Source organism: Hyla sarda, chromosome 8 (genome assembly GCF_029499605.1).
Source record: "Hyla sarda isolate aHylSar1 chromosome 8, aHylSar1.hap1, whole genome shotgun sequence".
NCBI lineage: Eukaryota > Metazoa > Chordata > Amphibia > Anura > Hylidae > Hyla > Hyla sarda.
Window position 1 is genome coordinate 70,194,884 of NC_079196.1, and position 23,899 is coordinate 70,218,782.

The 23,899-nt window shown below is 42.3% G+C and overlaps 1 protein-coding gene across 3 annotated transcripts in view; it reads right to left on the reverse strand.

Annotated features, from left to right (window-relative positions):
• The window catches only part of YBEY (ybeY metalloendoribonuclease), a 60,085-nt gene that overhangs the window by 7,713 nt on the left and 28,473 nt on the right, over positions 1–23,899 (reverse strand). Inside the window, exons 6-7 of one of the 3 annotated variants that reach the window (XM_056536391.1) lie at positions 1,807–1,835; positions 1,203–1,579 (exon numbers count right to left, since the gene is read on the reverse strand). In XM_056536391.1, the coding sequence (XP_056392366.1) occupies positions 1,203–1,579; positions 1,807–1,835 (406 nt within the window). Of the gene's footprint in view, positions 1–1,202; positions 1,580–1,806; positions 1,836–13,348; positions 13,470–23,899 lie in introns of those variants that run through there. The other 2 variants (XM_056536393.1, XM_056536394.1) reach the window with 2 other exon arrangements.

The window sequence follows — 23,899 nt, forward strand, 5'->3', positions numbered from 1 at the left end:
ATCAGTCATTTTACCCTAAAATCTACAGCGAAATGGAAAAAAAAATCATTGTTCAACAAAATTGAAGAAAAAATCCCATTTTGAAACTTTTGGGGGCTTCCGTTTCTACGCAGTACATACGATTAAAATGGTACCCTGCTTATATAAGTTTGATTTTATCGTACTTCTGGAAAAAAATCATAACTACATACAGGAAAATTTCTGTTTAAAATTGTTATCTTCTGACCCCTATAACTTTTTTATTTTTCCGCGTAAGGGGGTGGTATGAGGGCTAATTTTTTGCGCCGTGATCTGAAGTTTTTAGCGTTACCATTTTTGTATTGATTGCTTTTTATTCATTTTTTCATGATATAATGACACAGTTAAAACGCCTACGCCATTAACTGTGTGGTTTAATTAATAATATATTTTTATAATTTGGACATTTCCGCATGTGGCGATACCACATGTGTTTATGTATATTTACACTGTTTTTTGTTTTTATTTTCTTTTTAAATGGGAAGCACTGATTCAAACTTTTATTAGGGAAGGGGTTAAATGATCTTTATTCACTTTATTTTTTTTTTGCGATGTTATAGCTCCCATAGGGGAATATAACACTGCACACACTGCTCTTTTACATTGATCATTGTTATCCCATAGGATAACATTGATCAAGGATTCTGCCGCTTGACTGCTCATGCCTGGATCTCAGGCACGGAGCAGTCATTCGGCGATCGGACATGCAGGAGGAAGGTAGGCGTCCTCCTTGTGTCCTCCAGCTGTTCGGGATGCCGCAATTTCGCCGTGGTGGTCCCGAACAGCCCACAGAGCCAGCCGGGAGTAGTTTACTTTCACTTTAGACGCAGCGATCAACTTTGAACGCCGCGTCTAAAGGGTTAATAGCGCGCACCACCGCGATCAGTGCCAAACGCTATTAGCCACATCCGGGCCCGACCTGCTATGACGTGGGGCCACGCCAAGGCCCCGCGTTATAGAAAGGTAGGGAACTCAGGATGTTCAGGAAGACCTCACTTTTTCATATTTTTGGATGACATTTTGGTGGCTTCAGAACCAATTACCAGGTTTTCATAAAGTTCTGGTCTCAACATACAATGGTTTCAACATACAATGGTCGTCCTGGAACCAATTAAGATTGTAACTTGAGGGTCCTATGTATATGATAAATACGTAAATCATATCTTATTTATGAGGATCTCTACCTTTCCGTGTCCATGTCCATGTCCGTGTCCGTGTCCATGCCCATGTTTATCTTTTTTGTGTTTCTTATGATGTCCTCCATGTGGTGGGCAGCCAGGTGCACCATGGCCATGATGGCCGGGGTGTCCATGGTGTCCTGGTGCAGGGGCACATCCACCAGGGTATCCACCAGGGTATCCACCAGGGTATCCACCAGGGGGGCATCCAGCAGGATATCCACCAGGGGGGCATCCACCAGGGTATCCACCTGGTGGAGGTGGATGAGTAGGCCCAGGATACCCTGGGTATGGGTTAGTACCTGGAGGGTACTGGCCAGGATAAGGGCCTTGTTGAGGGGGACAACCTGGTGCCGGGTATCCTGGCTGCCCATAGGGTGTTCCTGAAATACAAAATGGAATTGTAATACATGAAATAATGAATATGACAAAAGGTAGATAAGTAAAATGTAATAATTTTTTCATAGAAAATAACATATTAGCATAATAATTTCAATTCAAAATTAAAATAAGATATTTATAGATGAATCAATAACCAAGTAATAAAAATAAAATATATACTTATGTTGCTAAAAAATTAGGATTTCTTAAGATGTTTCAGTTCATGTACCTTGGTTCGGGTAAGACATTTTGTTGTTTCTAAAAAGAAATAAAAATGATAAATTACTTAAAAATATGTTCATCTGTAATAAAGCATGTTCTGATGTTGCTGCTTCCACATGTGGCAAACACTATTGGGGAGATTTATCAAAACCTGTGCAGAGGAAAAGTTGCCCATAGCAACCAATCAACTTGCGTCTTTCATTTTTAACAAGGCCTCTGCAAACTGAAAGAAGTGATCTGATTGGTTGCTATGGGCAACTGGCCAACTTTCCTTTGCACAGGTTTTGATAAATCTCCTCCTATGCCTGCATGCAGTGTCCATTAGCTATGAGATGTTGCTGATAATCCCATTAACATTGTGCAGCCATTGGTCACCGCATCAGAGTAGTTTTGGCCACATACAGCCGCTGCAATACAGTTGAATAGCAGTTAAAATTACTAATCAATATTAATTGAAATTACAATAGCATTTTCACATTTTAACATATTTATTATCTTAAAATATAATTGATACTATACACTTTTTTTTATTACAAAATGTCAAGAAATTTTAAGACATTTTGCTGTATTCTTTCTTAAAGGAGTAGTCCAGTGGTGACTCAGTGACGAGCAACTTATCCCCTATCCTAAGGATAGGGGATAAGTTGCAGATCGCGGGGGGTCCGACCGCTGGGGCCCCCTGCGATCTCCTGTACGGAGCCCCGACAGCCCGCGGGAAGGGGGCGTGTCGACCTCCGTTCGAGGCGGCGGCCGACACGCCCCCTCAATACAACTCTATGGCAGAGCCGAAGCGCTGCCTTCGGCAATCTCCGGCTCTGCCATAGCGATGTATTGAGGGGGTGTGTCGGCCGCCGCCTCGTGCGGGGGTCGACACCCGCTATCTCGGCGGAGAGCCGGGGCCCCGTACAGAGAGATCGTAGGGGGCCCCAGCGGTCAGACCCCCCGCGATCTCAAACTTATCCCCTATCCTTAGGATAGGGGATAAGTTTTTCACCACTGGACTACCCCTTTAATGTTATTGGTCCCCTTTGAAAAAATGTCTTTTGAAGCAGATCTTTGCTGTTTCCTGTGCTTTCTCTCTTCCTAAATAGTTTTACTCCATGCCAAACCCAATGCTATAGACAGAGAGCAGTGGGTAGAGCATTGGTTAAACATATTAAAGGGGTACTCCGCTGGAAAACATTCTTATTTATTTTTTTATTTATTTTTTTCAAATCAATTGGTTCCAGAAAGTTAAGCAGATTTGTAAATTACTTCAATCTTCATCAAAAAAATCTCAATCCTTCCAGTACTTATCAGCTGTTGCATACTATAGAGGAAGTTCTTTTCTTTTTCAATTTCTTTTCTGTCTGACCACAGTGCTCTCTGCTGACACCTCTGTCTATGGCAGGAACTGTCCGGAGCAGAAGAGGTTTGCTATGGGGATTTGCTCCAGCTCTGGACAGTTCCTGACATGGACAGAGGTGTCAGCAGAGAGCATTGAGGTCAGTCAAAAAATATATTTAAAAAAAACTCAACTTCCTCTGGTACTGGAAGGATTAAGATTTTTAATAGAAGTTCTTTACAAATCTGTTTAACTTTCTGGAGCCAGTTGATATGAAAATATTTGTTTTCCACCGGAGTATCTCTTTAAAGGGTACCTCTCATCAAAAAAACTTTTGATATATTATAGATTAATGTATGCAGAATAACTTTACAATTGCATGTTATTAAAAAAATATGCTTCTTTGTATTTAATTTTCCACTTTGAAGAAATAACCACTAGGGGTCTCCCTACCAGTCCTGGCAGCAAGCATTTCAGACTCATGCTGGAGTCCTAAACACTACGAGCTGCCAGTCTGCTTTGTTCACAAAGGAGAACACTCAGAGCTGCCAGCCTGCTTTGTTCACAGCCTGTTTGGCTGTGAACAAAGCAGGCTGGCAGCTCTGAGTGTTTAGGACTCCAGCATGAGTCTGAAATGCTTGCTGACAGGACTGATCGGGAAAAATACAATAGAAAGAAGCATATTTTTCATTAACATGCTATTGGAAAGTTATTCAACATTCATTAATCTAAAATATATCAAAAGTTTATTTGGTGAGAGGTACCTTTAAGAGATACACACAGACAGTATAGGGCACAGCCAAACACACAGTGCAGCTCTGTCCTCCCCTGCTACTGTCCGTAGCTGTGATCATGGTTGAAAAAATCTGACCTGGTCAATGTTCTAAACATCTGTATAAGTATTTCAGTATAAGAATTGCTTTTTGTAAATTCCAGGGAAGCACAGCCCCTTTTAGCGATTGGACCATGACTGATAGGATATTTGGGTCTATGTTTGCTATATGTCATCATAATCTATGATCAAAAAACCTAGTTAAGGATCAACACTATAGACAAAATACTGATATGAGGGTGTGCCTTCAAGCAGAAGCTTTTTTGGATGAAATTTTCTTGGCGAAAATTATTTAAAGCATGAGCCTGGATTCCTGCAAGTCCCATTCAGATAAATGGAAATGAGATTTTTGCAACAAATCTGCTACATGTGAAGATATCCTAACTTGAAGCCAAATACAGACAAAATTATTTGTTATTGCATGTCTTTTTTTTCTTTTCCTGTGTTTTTTTTTTTTACTACATATATTCATGTGAATAAAGCCTTAGGGCCTCTAAATAGCAACTGTACAAATCTAGGAGTGTTAATAATGCCTCACAAATATCTTTACAGTTCAGCAACCCTTGGGGTCATCTCTTGTTTGACTGAGGCCCATTCCAGTTTAATGTTGGGAACAAATACAGTGGTCCCTCAATATTGAACAAGGCAAACAGCGGTAGACACAGCTCTCCCTCTCGCCCACTCCACGACACGAGACTAGGACCGGACCCTCGATCCAGAGCAACAGCAAAGACAAAAGGCAATGTCCAGCGTGGAAGTTCATACAAATTTTTGGAAGTTTATTCAGCAATTAGCCAACATGACAAACAGGTGACGCGTTTCGGCCACAGTGCGTAGCCTTAACCGTACGATTAAGGCTACGCACTGTGGCCAAAACGCGTCACCTGTTTGTCATGTTGGCTAATTGCTGAATAAACTTCCAAGAATTGCTTGAAGTTACATGCTGGACATTGCCTTTTGTCTTTGCTGTGGTCCCTCAAGTTACAATATTAATTGGTTCCAGGACGACCATTGTATGTTGAAACCAATGTATGTTGAGACCATAACTCTATGGAAACCTGGTAATTGGTTCTGAAGCCACCAAAATGTCATCCAAAAAAAAAGGAAAAAAGTGGAGATTAAAGAAAAATAAGTAGATAACTAATAGAGATAAAGCAATTCCATAGATATTAAAGTAAGAAAGATCTGCTGGGAGATCTGCTGTAAATCACTGTCTATATCAGTGTTTCCCAACCAGGGTGCCTCCAGCTATTGCAAAACTACAACTCACAGCATGCCCGGACAGCCGTTGGCTGTCCGGGCATGCTGGGAGTTGTAGTTTTGCAATAGCTGGAGACGCCCTGGTTGGGAAACAATGGTTTATGTAGAGGACAGGAGCTTCTTCAGGGTCCTTTACAGTACACACAGTGTCCCAAATGGAGCCGCCCTCACTTGGTGTCCAAAGGAGCAGCTAACCCTGCACAGGTAAGGAGTAGTACAGAACTTGTAGTTCCTCCCTGTACTGTAGGGGGCGCTACCAGACACCAGTCACTGCATGCACTTCAGTAATACAGGTGATTTACCAGTGAAATGCCCATTCTGATTGGTCAGTTCTTCCGGCCATTGACACGTTTCGCAGATCTGGACTGTCTGTAGCATTGTATGTTGAGTCTGGTTTCAAGTTACAATGGTCCGGAAAATACCATTGTATGTTGAAACTATTGTATGTTGAGGCCATTGTAAGTTGAGGGATCACTGTACATTCATAAAGATAGCCATGTGTTGATATGGCTCTTAGACTAAAGTCATCTATATACATTAAAGAAGATGTCCAGCGAAGCAAAATGTATCCCCTATCCACAGGGGGGATAAGTGTCTGATCGCAGGGGTCTGACCGCTGGGACCCCCCACGATCTCCTGTACGGGGCTCCAGCTCGGCCCCGGCTCTGCTCAAGGAAATTAAGTTTTACATCCCTCCTTTTAGTGTTGCCTTCATTCTTTGTAGAACAATTTCAGGGGCAGTGAACATCTATGTGCTTGATACTTAACCCTCTGTTGACATTTTATAGAAGCCAATAGTCAAGGAGAGTTTTAAGACCACATTCACAGTACTGTATGTGATATCCTTACTATGCCAGTTTTATGGGCCACATGGGTGTAACTGGAATTCATAGGTCCCCATAGCAAAACATAAAGGACCCCCACTACCTAATGACATGAAACTGAAGCCGCAGCAACAAGTAGAAATAATTAAAGTTAAGAATAATAGGGCCATAAATCAGAGAAGCCACACAGGAGCTCTAGATAGCAGAAAGCCATGTTATTCCCTACAAAAAAATTGTTATCTTGTACCTTAGTGGGTCCTGCCAACCTCTCAGCTCCAATAGCAGCTGCTATAGTTGCATACTTGAATGGCCATATTATGCTCACAATACTTCCCCGATGGTTCTACTGAAACAGTAGAACCAGAAAATCCAACAATGATCTATGTTTTGTTCAGCAGAATTGCAAAAGTCTGGGGACTGCAGCCATAATACAGATCCTAAAATCTGCAATGCTTTATTAGACAAACCCATAATACTTAATTATGCTCAGTTTTTAAAAGGCGCAGCATGTAAAACATATTCAATTTGTGCAAGATTCAGCTGTATTTTCTCATCAGTATTGCTCGTAATGTGTGTTATACTGTTATCTACAGTGATAGAATATTGTTTCCATAGACATCTATATAAAAGTTACAAAGTTATGTTTACTATAAATATCCCTGTTTGACTTACATTAAAGTTGTGCAATGGGTAAAAATACAGCAGGGAATACAACTGATACAATAGATAGAAGTTATACCTCCCCTGGATGTCCTGTGAGGTTGTGGTTTGCAGTATAGTATCAGCCGCACTAACTATAAGTGCATAGTGTACTTGTTTATTAGGTTTATTGTGTAATTAAAAAGAGTTGAGTTCAGGGTGTGCCACCTGAAGGTCACTTTTATGGCTGATTAATAGTTAAAAGTCAGGGTGTGATGCCTGTAAAAGAATACCTTTCCAAATGAGCATCACATTTAATATTTGTATATATGCGTAGCTGTAAAAAAAATAATAATTGAAAAACGTAAACGCTATACAACCTGATGCAGGTTATTTCCCATTTTTATGGCTGTTAATTTCCATTTTACGGTGCGATTTTCTTATTCCGGTTCTTATTTTTTACTTATGGCCACAAAAATTGAACAAGCTCATTATTTATGGTCATTAGAAATTGTGGACAATTTCTTTTCCAATGTGTGCACTAATGGTTAATAATGTAAGGTTAGATATCCATTCTTGCTTGTATAGTCTGCCTTCTTGCAGGCTGTACAAGTGGATCGCCGATATTATTGATCAATGCTATGCCATTGCATAGCACTGAACAGTAATAGCAATCAAGTGACTGCTGTTAATAGCCTCCGTGGGGATGTAAAACATGTAAAATGAATAATAAAATGTTATTTTAAAATATATAAATAAGCCCCAACCCCAATAAAAATTTCAGATTTTTTTCCAGATAAACATAATTAATAAATATACTTATAATTGATGTGTGCGGAAACGTCCAAACTATTAAAATATTATGTCAATTATGCTGTATGGTGAACTGCTTAAACGTAAAAAAAAAAAAAAAAGGACCAAAATGTGATCAAAATTGTTCATTTTTGGTTATATTACACCCCAGAAAAAAAACTAAATAAAAAGTGATCAAAAAGTCACATATACGCAAAAGTGGTACCAATAAAAATGACTAATCACGATGCAAAAAATGGTTGTGGCCATGGCTATTGTGCATGCAGAGGAGAGTCGTTAGGTTGCAGAGTGGAGCTCCATTCTGAAGCATAGTAAGCTCAGCACAAGGTAGGAGGGGTGACCATGAAGATGCTAACTGGACAAATTATACTTACCATTCCCTGATCGGTGGACATGAAAATTACCTGCTTGGTGCTTCTGGGAGGGAGGGAGGGGGCACCCCTCCCTCCCTCCCTCCCTCCCAGGAGAACCAAGCAGGTCATTTTCATGTCCATCGATCAGGGAATGGTAAGTATAATTTTCAGCAGTATCCCCCGCACTACAATCCTACACCAATAGGTTAGTCCTGGTAATGCTGATGACAGATTCCCTTTAGTGGTTAACTAAACTTGCAATAAATAAATCAAACGTTTGCATATGATGCTGGACAGCTGCCTAGATTTTACAACTACATGACAACATGCAATGTTCAAGGTATCAATATCACTTGAACAGCCCATAACCAAAACGTTGCATCTATAGTTGTAAATATTGCCAGATACCCAAGACCAGATTGTCATTGATAGGACAGCTTCTGTGTAATTTCTCTCTATGGGGACATCTGTCATTGTTGGGGTGCAGTGGGCTTTTTTCTCCTGTTTGTATTTTGTGCTGTTTTACAAAATGTATCATACATGCGCACGGTGGATGATAAATTTGGCACAAACTGAGAAACCCACACACGGTACCTCAAAGTAGTCCATCATCTGACACATTTCTGCGTGTCCTCATTGATGGTGGAGGATTGCGCAAAATTATGCTGCTGTGCTTAAAATCAGTGCGCAAATTATGATAACGCGCACTTGACAACTCGCTATCCACTGCAGAAAAGTATCCACCAACCACCAAAACATAGAAAACAAAAGGAAATGTTCTGTGACTTTTTGTGTTGCAAAATGTGCGACTTTAACCTCTTAAGGACGCAGGGCGCCCTGCTCCCAGTCCCGGTATTTAAAAACGCTGTGACCCCACGTGATACCGGGTCGGTCCCGGCAGCTTATCATTGCCGGGACCTTGGGCTAATAGCCGTACGCTATTAACACTTTAGAATTCAAAGTTGATCGCCGCGTCTAAAACGAAAGTAAAAGCTTCCCGGCAGCTCAGTCAGGCTGACCGGGACTATCGCGATAAAATTGCGATGTCCCGATCAGCTAGGACGCGAGCTATGGCTTTGCAGGGATCAGTGTAAAAGATCAGTGTGTGCAGTGTTGTAGCCCCCTATGGGAGCTATAACACTGCAAAAAAAAAGTTTAAAAAAAAGTTAATAAAGGTCTTTTAAAGGAAATCTGTCATCAGAATCACCCTCACTAAACCTGTTACACAGGCTTGTAGTGCAGGAGATCCTGATTAAAACGCTCCTTACCTGGTTAAAAATGGTTCAGCGGTTCTTCAGATATCTTTATTTTTAGTTTTCTGTTATTCCCTGGCTTGGGACTCAGTGGGAGGTGTTATCATCTGGGACTCGGCCACACGTCATTGTAGCTGGGCGGAGCTGCCGCCCGGCTCATGAATATTCATGTACTTATCCTCGTAATCTAACTCCTTTTTCTAGGTCTGGTGGGGAGGGCCGCGCATGCGCCACGTTCCGTACACCCGGAAGCGGCGTTCTCCCCCCGGCTTCACTCGAGCTGCGGCCCAATACAAGTAAGAAGACGGGCTGCATGAGTGAAAAGCCGGGGGGAGAACGCCGCTTCCGGGTGTACGGAACGCGGCGCATGCGCGGCCCTCCCCACCAGACCTAGAAAAAGGAGTTAGATTACGAGGATAAGTTCATGAATATTAATGAGCCGGGCGGCAGCTCCGCCCAGCTAGAATGACGTGTGGTCGAGTCCGAGATGATAACACCTCCCACTGAGTAACAGGTTTAGTGCGGGTGATTCTGATGACAGATTTCCTTTAACCCCTTCCCTAATAGAAGTTTGAATCACCCCCCTTTTCCCATAAAAAAAACTGTGTAAATACAAATAAAAATAAACATATGTGGTATCGCCACATGCGGAAATGTCCGATCTATAAAAATATATAATTAATTAAACCGCAGGGTCAATGGCGTACGCGCAAAAAAATTCCAAAGTCCAAAATAGCGTATTTTTGGTCACTTTTTATATCATGAAAAAATTTATAATAAATGATCAAAAAGTCATATCAATACAAAAATGATACCGATAAAAACTTCACAACACGGCACAAAAAATGATCCATCATACCGGCCCATATGCGAAAAAATAAGAAAGTTATAGTGGTCACCAGATGAGAATTTTTTACATATAAATTTTCCTGCATGTAGTTATGATTTTTTTCAGAAGTACAACAAAATCAAACCTATATAAGTAGGGTATCATTTTCACCGTATGGACCTACAGAATAAAGATAAGGTGTCATTTTTACCGTAAAATGCACTGCGTAGAAACGGAAGCCCCCAAAAGTTACAAAATGAATTTTTTTTCTTCACTTTTGTCGCACAATTAATATTTTTTCCGTTTCGCTGTGGATTTTTTGGTAAAATAACTAATGTCACTGCAATGTACAATTGGTGGTGCAAAAATAAGCCATCATATGGAATTATATGTGAAAAATTGAAAGTGTTATGATTTTTAGAAGGTGATGAGGAAAAAGTGAAAATGCAAAAACGGAAAAACGCTAAGGGGTTAATAATGCTGTTTGCAGTCAGTTTTGTAAGCCAAGTCAGGGCTGGTGTAGATTTACGTCCAATTTAGCGCAGTTGTGACAAAAGATGAGACAAACTGAAAAGTCGAATATCATGAATTCCTGACCACTGCATAATATCAACTGAAATCACGACTTGGTGTGTTCTTTTAGAAAAACCTTCTAAAGCAAAAGTCAAAATGAAAAGTCTCAGAATAGCATCTGAGACAAACTGTGAGACAAATGTACAGCACAAAACCAGGGTTAAGCCAATGATAAATTCCCCCCAATGTGTATAAGCCTGTAGAATACTTACCCAGGAGGCTTCTCTCTTTTTATCTTTTCTGAACCCTTGCTAAACTGGTTTATTTTGTCTAACCAGCCCTCTTGGAATGCAATATAGTTGTATACAAAGCCACCCATAGAACAAGGCAAAATCTGATTCATTCCTTTAGCATGAGGTGTGAGAAAAACCTCATCTTTTCAACGTCAATAGACAGGTGGAGTACAGGGATGGGCTTCACATACCATGCTATTAACTGGTTCCAGATGTTACTTCAATCTATATAAAATCATTAAAAAGTCTACATAAAGGAGGACATTTACTAAGCCATAACAGGGTTATATTTGCTCAAAAGTTGCAGAATGTGTGTGTGTTTTTGAACAAAGATGCTCTTTACACCAAAGGAAAGGGGCATGGCTGCGCATGGAGGGAGAATGCAAAGGGCGCGCCCTACTTGCATGCGACTGTAAACCGAATTTCCAACAGGATAAAGTTGCAGGAATAGACCTATGTCCGCTTGGAGATGGCTTAGATTTCTATGCCGAGGCGCAATGGGCAGCGATAAAAACTCTGCATTTACTAAGAAGCGTGGGCCTCATAGTAAATCCAGCTAACTGAAAATAGGTGGCGCTTCTTCACCACACTTCCTAAATGTCCCCAAAGTGTTTTTTGTCATCTATTGTTCTTTTTTTAAAATAAAATAAAAACTGAATCACATATTCCAGAACTATTTTGTATTTGCTTCCTCAGCACTGGAGTGGAGCTTGTTCATAGGAATTCATAATACACTACATTGGAGCTTGTACATAGTTATTAAATACATACTACATTGGTGAGCTTTTTACTCACGCATGTAGTAAGGAGATCTTTAGTTCCAAACACTGGGGGTGGGCTTCGTTGGTCGCCATGCCTCTCGTGACATCACTCCCCGCCCTCTCAATGCAAGTCTATGGGAGGGGGTGTGATGCCCATCACTCTCCCTCCCATAGACTGACCCTGCACCTACATCCTCATATTTACCTCCTTCTGTGCCATTACCTGCCTGCTGGAGGACCCGTTACTGTCCGGGTGCCGCTTTGGTCCACGAGTCTGCCAGGGTGAGGTGTGGGTAACATATGCTGCTGCCCTCAGGGGTCTGCTGCACTGGGCTCTCTCCTGCTGTGTCGGGCTGCTGGAGGCTGGCTGTGGTAGCTCTCGGGGGGGTCTCCGATATCTGAGCATTACGTCACGAGGGGAAGAGTGTGACATCACGAGAGGTGTGGCAACCACCGAAGCCTGCACCCAGCGTTCGGAAATAAATGTTCCGAACACTGGGGAGTGGAGTACCCCTTTAACGCTGGGTTCACCTATGTCCGGCATAGGTGAACTCAGCCTAGATCTCAATGCAACTGGTGCTAAAACTGATGACAATTTGTCATCAGTTGTATGGCATCCGGTGTCCATTGTTTCTGTATGGCGGACAGGGGAACGCAGCTTGCAGTGTTCCCCTGTACGGCATCCAGAAACAATGGATGCTGGATGCCATACAACTGATGACAACGTGTCAAACTGCATTTCCCTGTCAGGTGGTGTGTCCAATCATTCAGCGTTAAAACTGTCTCAATCTTGCTGTATGATTGTGAACTGTCCCATTCAAATGAACAAGATCAGTTCTAGCATCAGTTTCCCTCCGATGCAGGCCGGGGGGAAACTATGCCGGACGCCTCATATATGTGAACCCAGCCTTACAGCATAAGCTGACAGTTTTAGCAGGATCTGACAATACTCTATGGAGCCTTGTAGATCATTGGCCTATGATTGATGTGGGGATAAATAAGGACACAACAGGGTACATTTTTATACCTAACATGCCTATTTGGGTAAAAGAATAATTTACAGTCTGTGCACTCAGCAAAGTCTCATGTGAGAACCCCATTCGTTGAGAAGTCCCATCAGGTCCACATTACAAAATCCAAAACAGTGTGCATCTGTATGGCAATGTAAGGCAATAGTAAGGCAATGGTTTCATGTGCATGAGGATTAATATAATTGTACAACAGGTATATAGTATAACATGCATTGGATCATTTCACCTCGGGGAAAAGGTCAGGGTTGCACGATATAAAATTTGAGGTATGGATTGAGACCATAGCAGTTTTATCGGATTTATATATAGCTGGCACCTATCCTCTCTCAGTGCTCTTATAGACAGTGCACATTGGTAAATAACAATTGTGCTTGCACACATCCTGCCACTTTACATAATTCACATGGGCACATTTCCCTAACTATCAGCGATTACCAGTTGCCGAGGACATTACACGCAGAAAGTCATGAGTCATATGGGCTTGTGAAAGCTTTTTAATATTAAAGCTTTCTAACAATTATACCTCCTATGGGAAAACATAATTACTTTAAGTAATGTCACGCAACGCAACAAACTTCGCTCACCATCCGTGGAGAAATGGTTGTCTGTTCTAGTGTATGGTCGGCTTTATAACTACAAGAATTTCTGTAGACATCCTGCACATACATGTTCAATTATAATCAATACTTTCCCCCATTCTTAGCCAGTAAGTATTTGTACTGCTTTCCATACTCCATATAAATGTAAGATACTGATAATGAGCCTGCTGAATTCCAGTAGCTCACACCCTGTATACATAAGAACAATGTATATACAGTACATACCACTCCCTGGAATCGAAAGGTTCTGTCGCCTATTCCAGCAAACTTGCTAGTCTTATAACACTAATGGAATATGAGATGGGGGAGGAGACACAGGACAGGTTTCATGGCAATGTTGAGTCACCTAGAAAGGAGAGACAGGACAGACTTCCTGTAACAGCATCAAATACACATGGGGGGAAGATTTATCAAAACCTGTGCAGAGGAAGAGTGGTGCAGTTGCCCATAGCAACCAATCAGATTGCTTCTTTCATTTTCCACAGGCCTCTAAAGAGGCCTGTGGAAAATGAAAGAAGCAATCTGATTGGTTGCTATGGGCAACTGCACCACTCTTCCTCTGCACAGGTTTTGATAAATCTCCCCCTAGGAGTATGATCAAATAGGACAGCACACGAAACCACAAAACATCAGCGACATTTAAGTTGTTGTGTTGCAATACATAGTTATATACAGTTCTATGTCTGCCCTTAAGCTACAGGAGTAACCCAGATATAACTCCTTAGGTATTTTGTACATTTTCACCTACTTTGATATTTGCATTGCCATTTTAGTTGCATTTAGCTGGTTGCTTTTATGCTATGATAAAAGAACATTAGTAATAAACAACTTGCATGGGTATCTGAACAACTTGCATGGGCATCAACTCTTACCCTATGCAGTGGCAGGCCACCTTAACCCCTTAGCCTATTTTCACCTTAAATTTTTGTTTAGCTTTTTCCTCCTTCCTTTCAAAAAATCATAACGCTTTAAATTTTGCACCTACCGACCCATATAAGGGCTTGTTTTTTGCGTCACCAATTGTACTTTACAATGACATCCCTTATTTTAGAATATAACCTGCGGCGAAAAAAAATAAAATTATTTGTGGGGTGAAATAAAATAAAAAAAACACCACTTTGTAAATTTTGGGGGCTCCTATTTCTACGCAGTGAAATATTTGGTAAAAATGACACCTTATCTTTATTCTGTAGGTTCATACGGTTACAATGATAACCAATTTATGTCGTTTTTTTTTATTTTAATACTTAAAATACTTAAAATTATGAAGTATACACGCACCAAAATTTGTATCTTTCAAATTGGCATCTTATGACCCCTATAACTTTTTTATTTTTCTGTGTACGGGGTGGTATGAGGGTTCATTTTTTGCGCTGTCATCTGTAGTTTTTATATGTACCATTTTTGCTTTCATGGGACTTTTTGATCGCTTTTTATTAATATTTTTATGGTATATGAAGTGACAAAAAATGCACAATTTTGGATTTGGTATTTTTTGTTTACGTGTACGCCAACGACCGTGTGGTTTAGCTAACCTAATATTTTAATAGTTCGGACATTTACGCACGCGGCGGTACCACATATGATTATTTTTATTCTTTATTTCATCATTTTATTTAAAAAATGGGAAAAGGGGGGTGATAAAAAATTTTAATAGGGAAGGGGTTAATGAACTTTTATTTTTTTTTAAATGTACACCAAAGGGGGCTAAAACATGCAATCTTCTGATTGCATACACTGATCAGTGCTCTGCCATTGCAAAGCACTGATCAGTGTAACTGGCGCTCTGCTGCTCCTGCCTGCTGCAGAGGCATGAAGCAGTAGATCACCGATCGGACAACGGAGAGGCAGGTGAGGACCCTCCCGTCGTCTGCTGAGCTGCCGGGATTCTTTTACTTTCGTTTTAGACGCCTCAATCAACTTTGATCGCGGCGTCTATAGGGTTAATGCTGGGCATCGACCCGATCGGCCGTGCCAAGCATTAGCTGTGGGTCCTGGCTGCCCATAGCAACTGGGACCCACCAGGTTTAACCCGTTCTCTGCTGGTGAGAACGGTTTAAACCCGGTAAACGGGATCAGGACGTACAGGTATGCCCTGAGTCCTTAAGGATCAGGAATGCAGGGCGTATGCATACGCCCTGCGTCCCCAAGAGGTTAAAGGGGTTGTCTAGAAAACTACATTTATCCCATATCCACAGGATAATTGTCTGATTGTGGGGAGTCAGACTGCTGGGGATCCCCGTGATATCGGAAACGGGGCCTGGCAACTCACTAGTCCTTGGAGCAGAGCAACCCCCACCCTTGGAGTCATGAGGGAGTGATGGCGGGGGGGTTCTCACTCCAGCACGCCTCCAAGGGTGGGGCTGCTCTGCTTCAAGGATGGCTCAGTTCACTGTGGAACTACTGATCCCAGAAAGCTTTTACAATACGATTCAAAGCAATCTGAGCTCAGCCCACTGCACAATGCTTTGCTCAGATTGCTTTGTATCGTATTGTGAAAGCTTTCTGGGATCAGTAGTTCCACAGTGAACTGATCCATCCTCGAAGAAGAGCAGCCTCACCCTTGGAGGCATGCTGGAGTGACTGCAGAACAATGCCATAGAAAGCTATCACACTACAAATCAAAGCTTGTTAAACCAAGCACTGGACAGTGAACTGTCACCTGTATAAGGCTGGGTTCACACTACGTTTTGTCCCATACGGGAGCGCATATGGCAGGGGGGAGCTAAAATCTCGCGCTCCCGTATGTCACCGTATGCGCTCCCGTATGTCATTCATTTCAATGAGCCGGCCGGAGTGAAACGTTCGGTCCGGTTGGCTCATTTTTGCGCCGTATGCGCTTTTACAACCGGACCTAAAACCGTGGTTGACCACAGTTTTAGGTCCGGTTGTAAAAGCGCATACGGCGCAAAAATGAGCCGACCGGACCGAACGTTTCACTCCGGTCGGCTCATTGAAATGAATGACATACGGGAGCGCATACGGTGACATACGGGAGCGCGAGCTTTTAGCTCCCCCCTGCCGTATGCGCTCCCGTATGGGACAAAACGTAGTGTGAACCCAGCCTTACTGTGTCCAGTTGCTGCAGTACAAATCCCAGCAGTGTAACAGCAGAATGAGCCCTTAGAAAGCTATCACACTACAATAGAAAGCAGTATGAGCAAAGCATTGTGCAGTGGGCTGACCCTATTGACCTGCATTACTGTGTTTAGTTGCTGCACTAGAAAAGCCAGCAGCGTCACTGCAGAAAAAGCCCTTAGTAAGCTATCACACTACAACACAATAGGCCTTTTTATGGCAAGTTACTTGTATTTTCTGATTTTCTTGATCAAAACCATAGCATTTCCAGCTAGAAATTTGCATTTCTAGCATTGAGAGTGAAAGTTGACTGGCAGTTTTTCCACCACTAGACTAGTTGGTAACAAATCACCCACAACATTAAAATAAGCTCTAAATATTTTTCAATTCTAAAAATGTCCAAACTAGAAAAAAATTTGGGGGCTCAACAAAATAAATAACCTATGGGTGCTGCCCTAGTGTTTTAAGTCCCACAATTAAAAAAAGAAAGAAAATAAAAACACTCAAAAATGGCGCACACCAAATAATGAAAAATACAATACTTTATTAATAACACATAATACACACTACACGGAAGCTCTCTAAAATCTATTAAAACATGCCCAGGAAAAGTAAAAAAAAACTCCACAAGGGGTGGGGGCTATGGATCCCACCCCCAGGATGCTCAAAACCCAATACTGTGTGTGCAACTGTCCCCAATAAACTGGCTGTTTAGTATGCAGTCCTATGTAAACCCAACTCCTGCCTACTAGAACCCAGTCACAGTTAAATAACTACAGATACATTTGAATGATATACAACCTCACAATTGCGCAGGGTCATAAAATAGTAGACATCAGATCAGTAGGGGGAGTTTAAAAAGTGCACCAGTAGGTGAACGCTCAGCTGAAACCTACACGCGTTCCGTCGTCCTAAGACACCCTGCTTCTTCTTCCATTATTTTGCTAAATAAGCCATCCCCGCTTTGCACAATCATAGGGGGTTGGTAATGAGCAACCTACACAAGGTAACAGTGATGATGACGATGATGACAATGATGACCATGAGGACCTACCTTGGCAGTATGGGATGGAGGCAAAACCAATCGGGCACTCAGAAAAGCTGGAAAGGATGACGAGCTGTATGCTTTATTGCTGTCGTACAGACAGGTGGATTGTGAGCTGAAAGGACAGTGAGGAGTACTGAATAGCCACACTCTTAAATCCCTCGGTATAAAGCCAGAATTGGGGAATTTTTTTCCCCTTACAAGAAGGAAGATAAAATGTAACACCCATCGAACGGGGGTCCACTCTTGACTCCCTGCTGAGTCAACACTAAACTGCCCCTGCCAGGACTACCCCTGCAAGAGGCAGGGGCAGCAACAACCAAAGGGATGTACACCATCACCTAACCAACCAGGCGGATGCATACATAAGCTGTGCCCTTTCTCTGAAAAACACTATTAGCCCATACTCAATGGACTTTTAAGCTAATGTTTTGGAAAAAAAGTCATGTTTGTTAAAATGAATCAGGCTTAAATCAGTGAGGACACCCTTGCTGTCCACTGGCTACACCCCCCACTAGTGCACCACTGCCATCTGTTCACTGGCTACAGCTACCACTAGTCCACCACTGTTTTTTTTTTTTTTGCTGGCTACAGCTACCACTATCCACCACTGCCTGTATTCCTATCCACTGGCTACTATAACTACCAACAGTCCACCCCCCCAATGCCTGCTGTCTCCTGGCTACTACAACTACCACCTGTCCACTACTGCCTGCTGTCCCCTGGCTAGTACTACAGCTGCCACCAGTCCACCACTGTTTGCTGTCCGCTGGCTACAACTACCACCAGGTCACCGAGCTTGCTGCTGCTTCTACCAGCCAGGCCTACACATACTCAATTCATGATCCTCAAAAATTGGATCATTTTTTTCAGCTTTCATAAGAAAGTTTTTTGTCCTCACTATTTTCTGATATTTTTCAGAAAAGTTTTGCTCTGTAGGCTTCATCTATAATATCCAGTTCTCCAAGAAGTTCTCCCCTTGTAGACTTGTATTGCCTTGTTTTGCAGACACGGGACAATGCTGAGATGATTTTGTGAGTGGAATATAGTCTCACAGAAGAGGAGGGAGAGGGAAGAAGCTGAATAGCAGGATAAAGAAGTGTTAGTCTAAGGCTGCGTTCCCATCTGGCGTATATGCAGCGTATTTCACGCTGCGCAAAATTTGCGGCAGCAGCGGGAAATACGCTGCATATTCCTCGCTCACTATATACACAGGACTCTCCGGCGGCAGCCCTATGTGTGCAGTGAGTTTTGGAGGCGGAGCCACGCATCACAGTCACGCCGGCACACGGCTCCGCCTCCAAAACTCACTACACACATAGGGCTGCCACCGGATTTCCTTAGTCTTCACAGATGGTAGAATTATGGTCAGTGAATTAGGCATCACCACAATTATATCGCCTGTGGGAAATCCTGAAAACATGACCTGTTGGGGGGGTCTTGAGATAACACTAGTCTAATAGAGATATTACAAAGCATCTTATATTCACGTGTACTATTGAATAATGTAATGTTTGTTCAAATTACAGTGTCTATTTAAAGGGGACCTGTGCCTAATCAAAAAATATTTTTTTTCTAGCATGAAATAGCTTAGGGAATCATAATCAAATGCCTTTTTACAGTTTCTTGATATGTGTTCCCAATCCCAAAATATTTAAGCCATGTTTGTTCAATTAAATTTAATTAGGGGTTCTTTGGTGGACAACGATTTTTTGTTTAAATTTGTGACAAAAAATTTAACAGATTTGTAAATTACTTCTATAAATATCTTAATCCTTCAAAGTACTTTTCAGCTGCTGTATGCTGGAGACGAAGTTGTATAGTTCTTTTCTGTCTGACCACAGTGCTCTCTGCTGCCACCTCTGTCCGTGTCAGGAATTTCCAGAGCAGGAACAAATCATGGATAGAGGTGTCAGCAGAGAGCACTGTGGTCAGACAGAACTATATAACTTCCTCTGGAGCATACAGCAGTTGATAAGTACTGAAAGGATTAAGATTTTTATATAGAAGTAATTTACAAATCTGTTTAACTTTCTGGCACCAGTTGATTAGAAAAAAAAAATTTCTCCATCAGAGTACCCCTTTAATTATAATAATGGGAGTGATGGGTGTGATTATAGTCAGGGGTGTATAGTAGACATACACGACCCTCAATGGAAAACATTCCCACCCCCTTACTGTATAATCTTGTCCATCATCTGATCGTCAGGCAAACTATAAATCAACATATCTCAGGAGTGGGGGGCATATCGACAAACTGTAAAAAGAGCTATTCTATGCTATTTAATGGTAGAAAAATATGTTTTTTTGTTTTTGTTTTTTGGGGGCTACAAGTCCCCTTTAACCCCTAGAGGACACATTGATTTTTCATTTTTGGGTTTTCTCCTCCTCACATTATTATAGCCATAAATCTTTAAATTTTCCACCTACAGTGCCATATTGGGGCTTGTTTTATGAATGATCAATTGGACTTGGTAATTGCAACACTAATTTTACCCCACAATCTACGGGTGAAATTGTGGGGTAAAATAAGAAAAAAACAGGGCTGTGGAGTCAGTAGATAAATGTTCCGACTCCACAGTTTTTTGTACTTCTGACTCCGACTCCCCGACTCCTCTGTATTAATATGCAAATGTATTTATAAACACTTACAGTTGAATCCAAGAAGCTGTTCCACCAAGTTCTTCTAAGCTCTTCTAGCAGAGAGAGGTAGTTGGGCAGAAGCTGCTGTCTTCTCCTTTTTGTGTGCTGATCTGCTGCTGAATATAGGGCAGTGGGAGGATCCAGGAAGGGGCATTTATTATAAAACATGATTTCCCTAGTAGAATCCCATAGTCATGTTTAAAGTTGAAGCTAACAATCGGCGTTTACAAGTTTTTATAGCCTTAGCTTAATGGCAGCATGTTTTCCAATGGTTTACAGCTTCAGTCTTGAACTATTGACCCTCCATTCCCTTCACTTATACAAGTGTCTCTAGTCCTGCAAAAAACATATTTACTTAATCCCTTCTCAGTGAGAGGCTAGGTTACCCATGGGTTCCCTGTAACAGCAGAACACAACACTATGGAAAGTATAAGTATTGCCGCTCCTAATTGTGCATTGCGTGCCATATAGTTAAGCACATGAAAAGCATGCTTCTTCATGGTCACTTAACGTGTTCGTTTTGCAGTTACGTGAGGCACTGCATGCATTGGTCTTTATTCTTACAGTAGAGAAGTCATTAATTATAACTTTTTGTGAATTGGCACATATAAACTTGCTTTTTTTTTATTCCAATCTAAATTTAGTAGGAGATGGAGACGGAGTCGGTGCATTGTTTGCCGACTCCGACTCCAACTCCACAGCCCTGAAAAAAATGCAATTACGCAACTTTTTTGGGGGGAGGGGGATTGTTTTTACAAAATGCAGTTTATGGTTAATATTACATGTTATATTTTTTCTTTCGGTCAATGCGAATACAACAATACCCAATTATAGTATAGGTTTAGTAATATATAGGTTTAGTTTTATTTTACTGCTTTTTAAAAAAGACAAAAGAACTAGCGCTCAAGGTCTAAGGCAAATATAAATATAAGGCATATGTAATATTGAAACAAGATGAAATTTATAGTATACGTATAAAAATGCATATGCTATCTCAACTGACAGGGCCCTTGTCAGAGTGTGAAATAAAAATGCAGTGATCAAATATTCAAATAACATCCATGTATAAAATAAAATAAAATCTGAAACTTCCTCAGTAAAAAATATTAAGAAATAGTCATAAGATCTGAAAGTCAAGATTGATGTTAAAATGATAAAGTTATAAGATGATAAAGTTCACCTTGTAAGCATATAATACGATCAGTAACAAGTCACTACAGCTCGTAGTATAGATAGATGATATCGCTCACCCAATCCTACTGGTCCCCTGGTTCTTGCCACTGGCTGTGTTGAGAACAGCGCACCGGAGCAGACCTAATACTCACAGAGACACGGAGCGCTGAAGCGCTGATAACACTGTTCAAGTCCTGTGTTTCTGAAAACCTTCTGGTTCTTGAACGCGGATCCTAGGTGCGATGCAGACCTGGATGTTCTTGGAGGTAGCAGTGGTGATGGATAACGGCGATGAATAGCGGATAGCGGGGTTCCTGCTGATCTTGGATCAGGGTGGCTTGAGGAAGGTGCGAGTAAAATGAAAAGGAAGTCAGCTGGCATCCTCGTGGTAGGATGGTACGCCAGACAATATAGTATTATAGTATGGCTAATTCCAAACACGTTTCGGTCCTGCCTTAGGGACCTTCCTTAGTGAAGTTAGCAAGTAAAGAATAGTATATGTTCATTCATCCATTTGAGTGTATTTATAGGTTATAAACATTAGCAATTACCTTCCAGAGTGTGATGTCACAGAGGGCAAGTAGCAACAAAAAAGTGGATAACGAATTCCAAACTGGAAAGTTTGAGAATATGGGTTCTATGGGGCTATATAAAAAGACAAATAAATATAGTAGACTAAAATAAGGAATGTAGGAATAAATAGGATATATATATATATATATATATATATATATATATGCATAAAGCCAATTTGCACTACTTTCAGATGACCATTTTTTTTAGACACATCCTACAAATACTCAACCACTATTACCTTCACATCCAAATCACACCCTGAGAAGGCAACCACACTTCAACACACACACGCCACCATATATACCATCACGAACAACACACACTCCCAGACAACCTCCTTACCACATAACTCACAGACATCACTACAGGTCACCCCAGTACCATCACAATTACAAGCATGCTCCCCAACAAAACTCAGCACCCAAACCACAAACACAATTTTACCAAGAACAGCCTCACAGATGGATCAAACCAGAAGCGTCGCTGGGGAGGGCTAACGGGGCTATAGTCCGGGTGTAACCCCAATAGCCCTGGGTCTCGGCGTTGCTTCTGCTCGCTATTTTTAAGTGCCTGCCGGCCGGCCTGGCTCTGGCAAGGGATGTCGCGCAAGTGACGTTCGTCCCCTGACCCGCGCAGGAGGACGTCAGTGACTTCCTTCGTCAGGCTGCCAGCGGAGAAAAGAAGTGCTGCCAGGTGAGTGTGACTGTGTGTGTGTGTTTACGTCTGTGTTTGTGTCTGTGTTGGGGGGGGACAGGACTATGCTATCTAATGTGGGCAAACTGCTACCTAATGTGGGGAAACTATGCTATCTAATGTGGGGAAACTATGCTACCTAATTTAGAGAATCTATGCTACCCAATGAGGCGAAACTGATACCTAATGTGGCGAAACTGCTACCTAATGTGGGTAAACTGCTATCTAATGTGGGGAAACTATGCTACCTAATGTGGGGAAACTGCCACCTAATGTGAAGAAACTATGCTAGCTAATGTGGGGAAACTGCTTCCTAATGTGAGGAAACTGCTACCTAATGTGGGGAAACTGTAACGCCGAGCGTTCCGGGTCCCGCTTCTCTTCCGGAGCGCTCGCTGCGTTACACTCCTGCTTGCAGCGCCCCGGTCAGACTCGCTGACCGGGAGTGCTGCTCTGTGTCTCTCGGCGGGGATGCGATCCCCGCAGCGGTACGTACCCGCCTGCGGGTCGCATGCCGTGTCACTCACAGGCCCTCTCCTTCTGCTCAGTCCCGGCACGTGGGGCCCCGCTCTCTAGGGCGTGCGCACGCCGGGTCTATCAGATTTAAAGGGCCAGTGCACCACTAATTGGTGCCTGGCCCAATTAGTTCCAAGCACTCCCCACACCATAAAAACCCACTTCCCCTTCCTGTCCCTGCCGGATCTTGTTGCCTTGTGCCCTGAGAAAGCGTTTCTGTGTGTTCCATAACCTGTGTATCCAGACCCTTGCTGTTGCCCCAGACTACGAACCGTTGCTGCCTGCCCAGACCTTCTGCTACGTCCGACCTTGCTCTTGTCTTATCCTTGTGTACCGCGCCTGTCTCAGCTGTCAGTGAGGTTGAGTCGCTATGGGGTGGAACGACCTGGGGGTTACCTGCCGCTGCAAGTCCATCCCGCTTTGCGGCGGGCTTTGGTGAAAACCAGTAACCCCTTAGATTCCGTTCCCCTGGTATGGCCCACGCCATCACCTCACTGACATAGAGGATCCACTACCTGTGTCTTCCGGTATACCACTCCGGATCCTGACAGAAACTATGCTACCTAATGTGGGGAAACCATACTACCTAATGTGTGGAAACTATGCTGCCTACCTAATGTGGGGAAACTGTGCTGCCTACCTAATGTGGGGAAACTATGCTGCCTACCTAATGTGGGGAAACTATGCTGCCTACATTGACCCACATGGTGAAGAGGTGGCGTAGAAGTGTTGGCTACACAACGACCCAACCGCCATCTTATGTCTCTCTGTAGATCTAGGAAAACTACAACTCTCAGCATTCCCAGACTGGGCTTGCTGGGAGTTGTAGTTTTGCACCATTTAGAGGCACCTTGGTTGTAAACAAAAAACACTGCATAGAAAGGCTTACAATACAGTGTTCCACAACCAGAATGCCTCCAGGTGTTGCAAAACTACAACTACCAGCATGCCCAGACAGCCAAAGGCTGTTTGAGCAAACTGAGAGTTGCAGTTTTGCAACAGCTTGAGGTACCTTAGTTGGGGAACACTGCCTTAATAGCCTTCCAAGACAG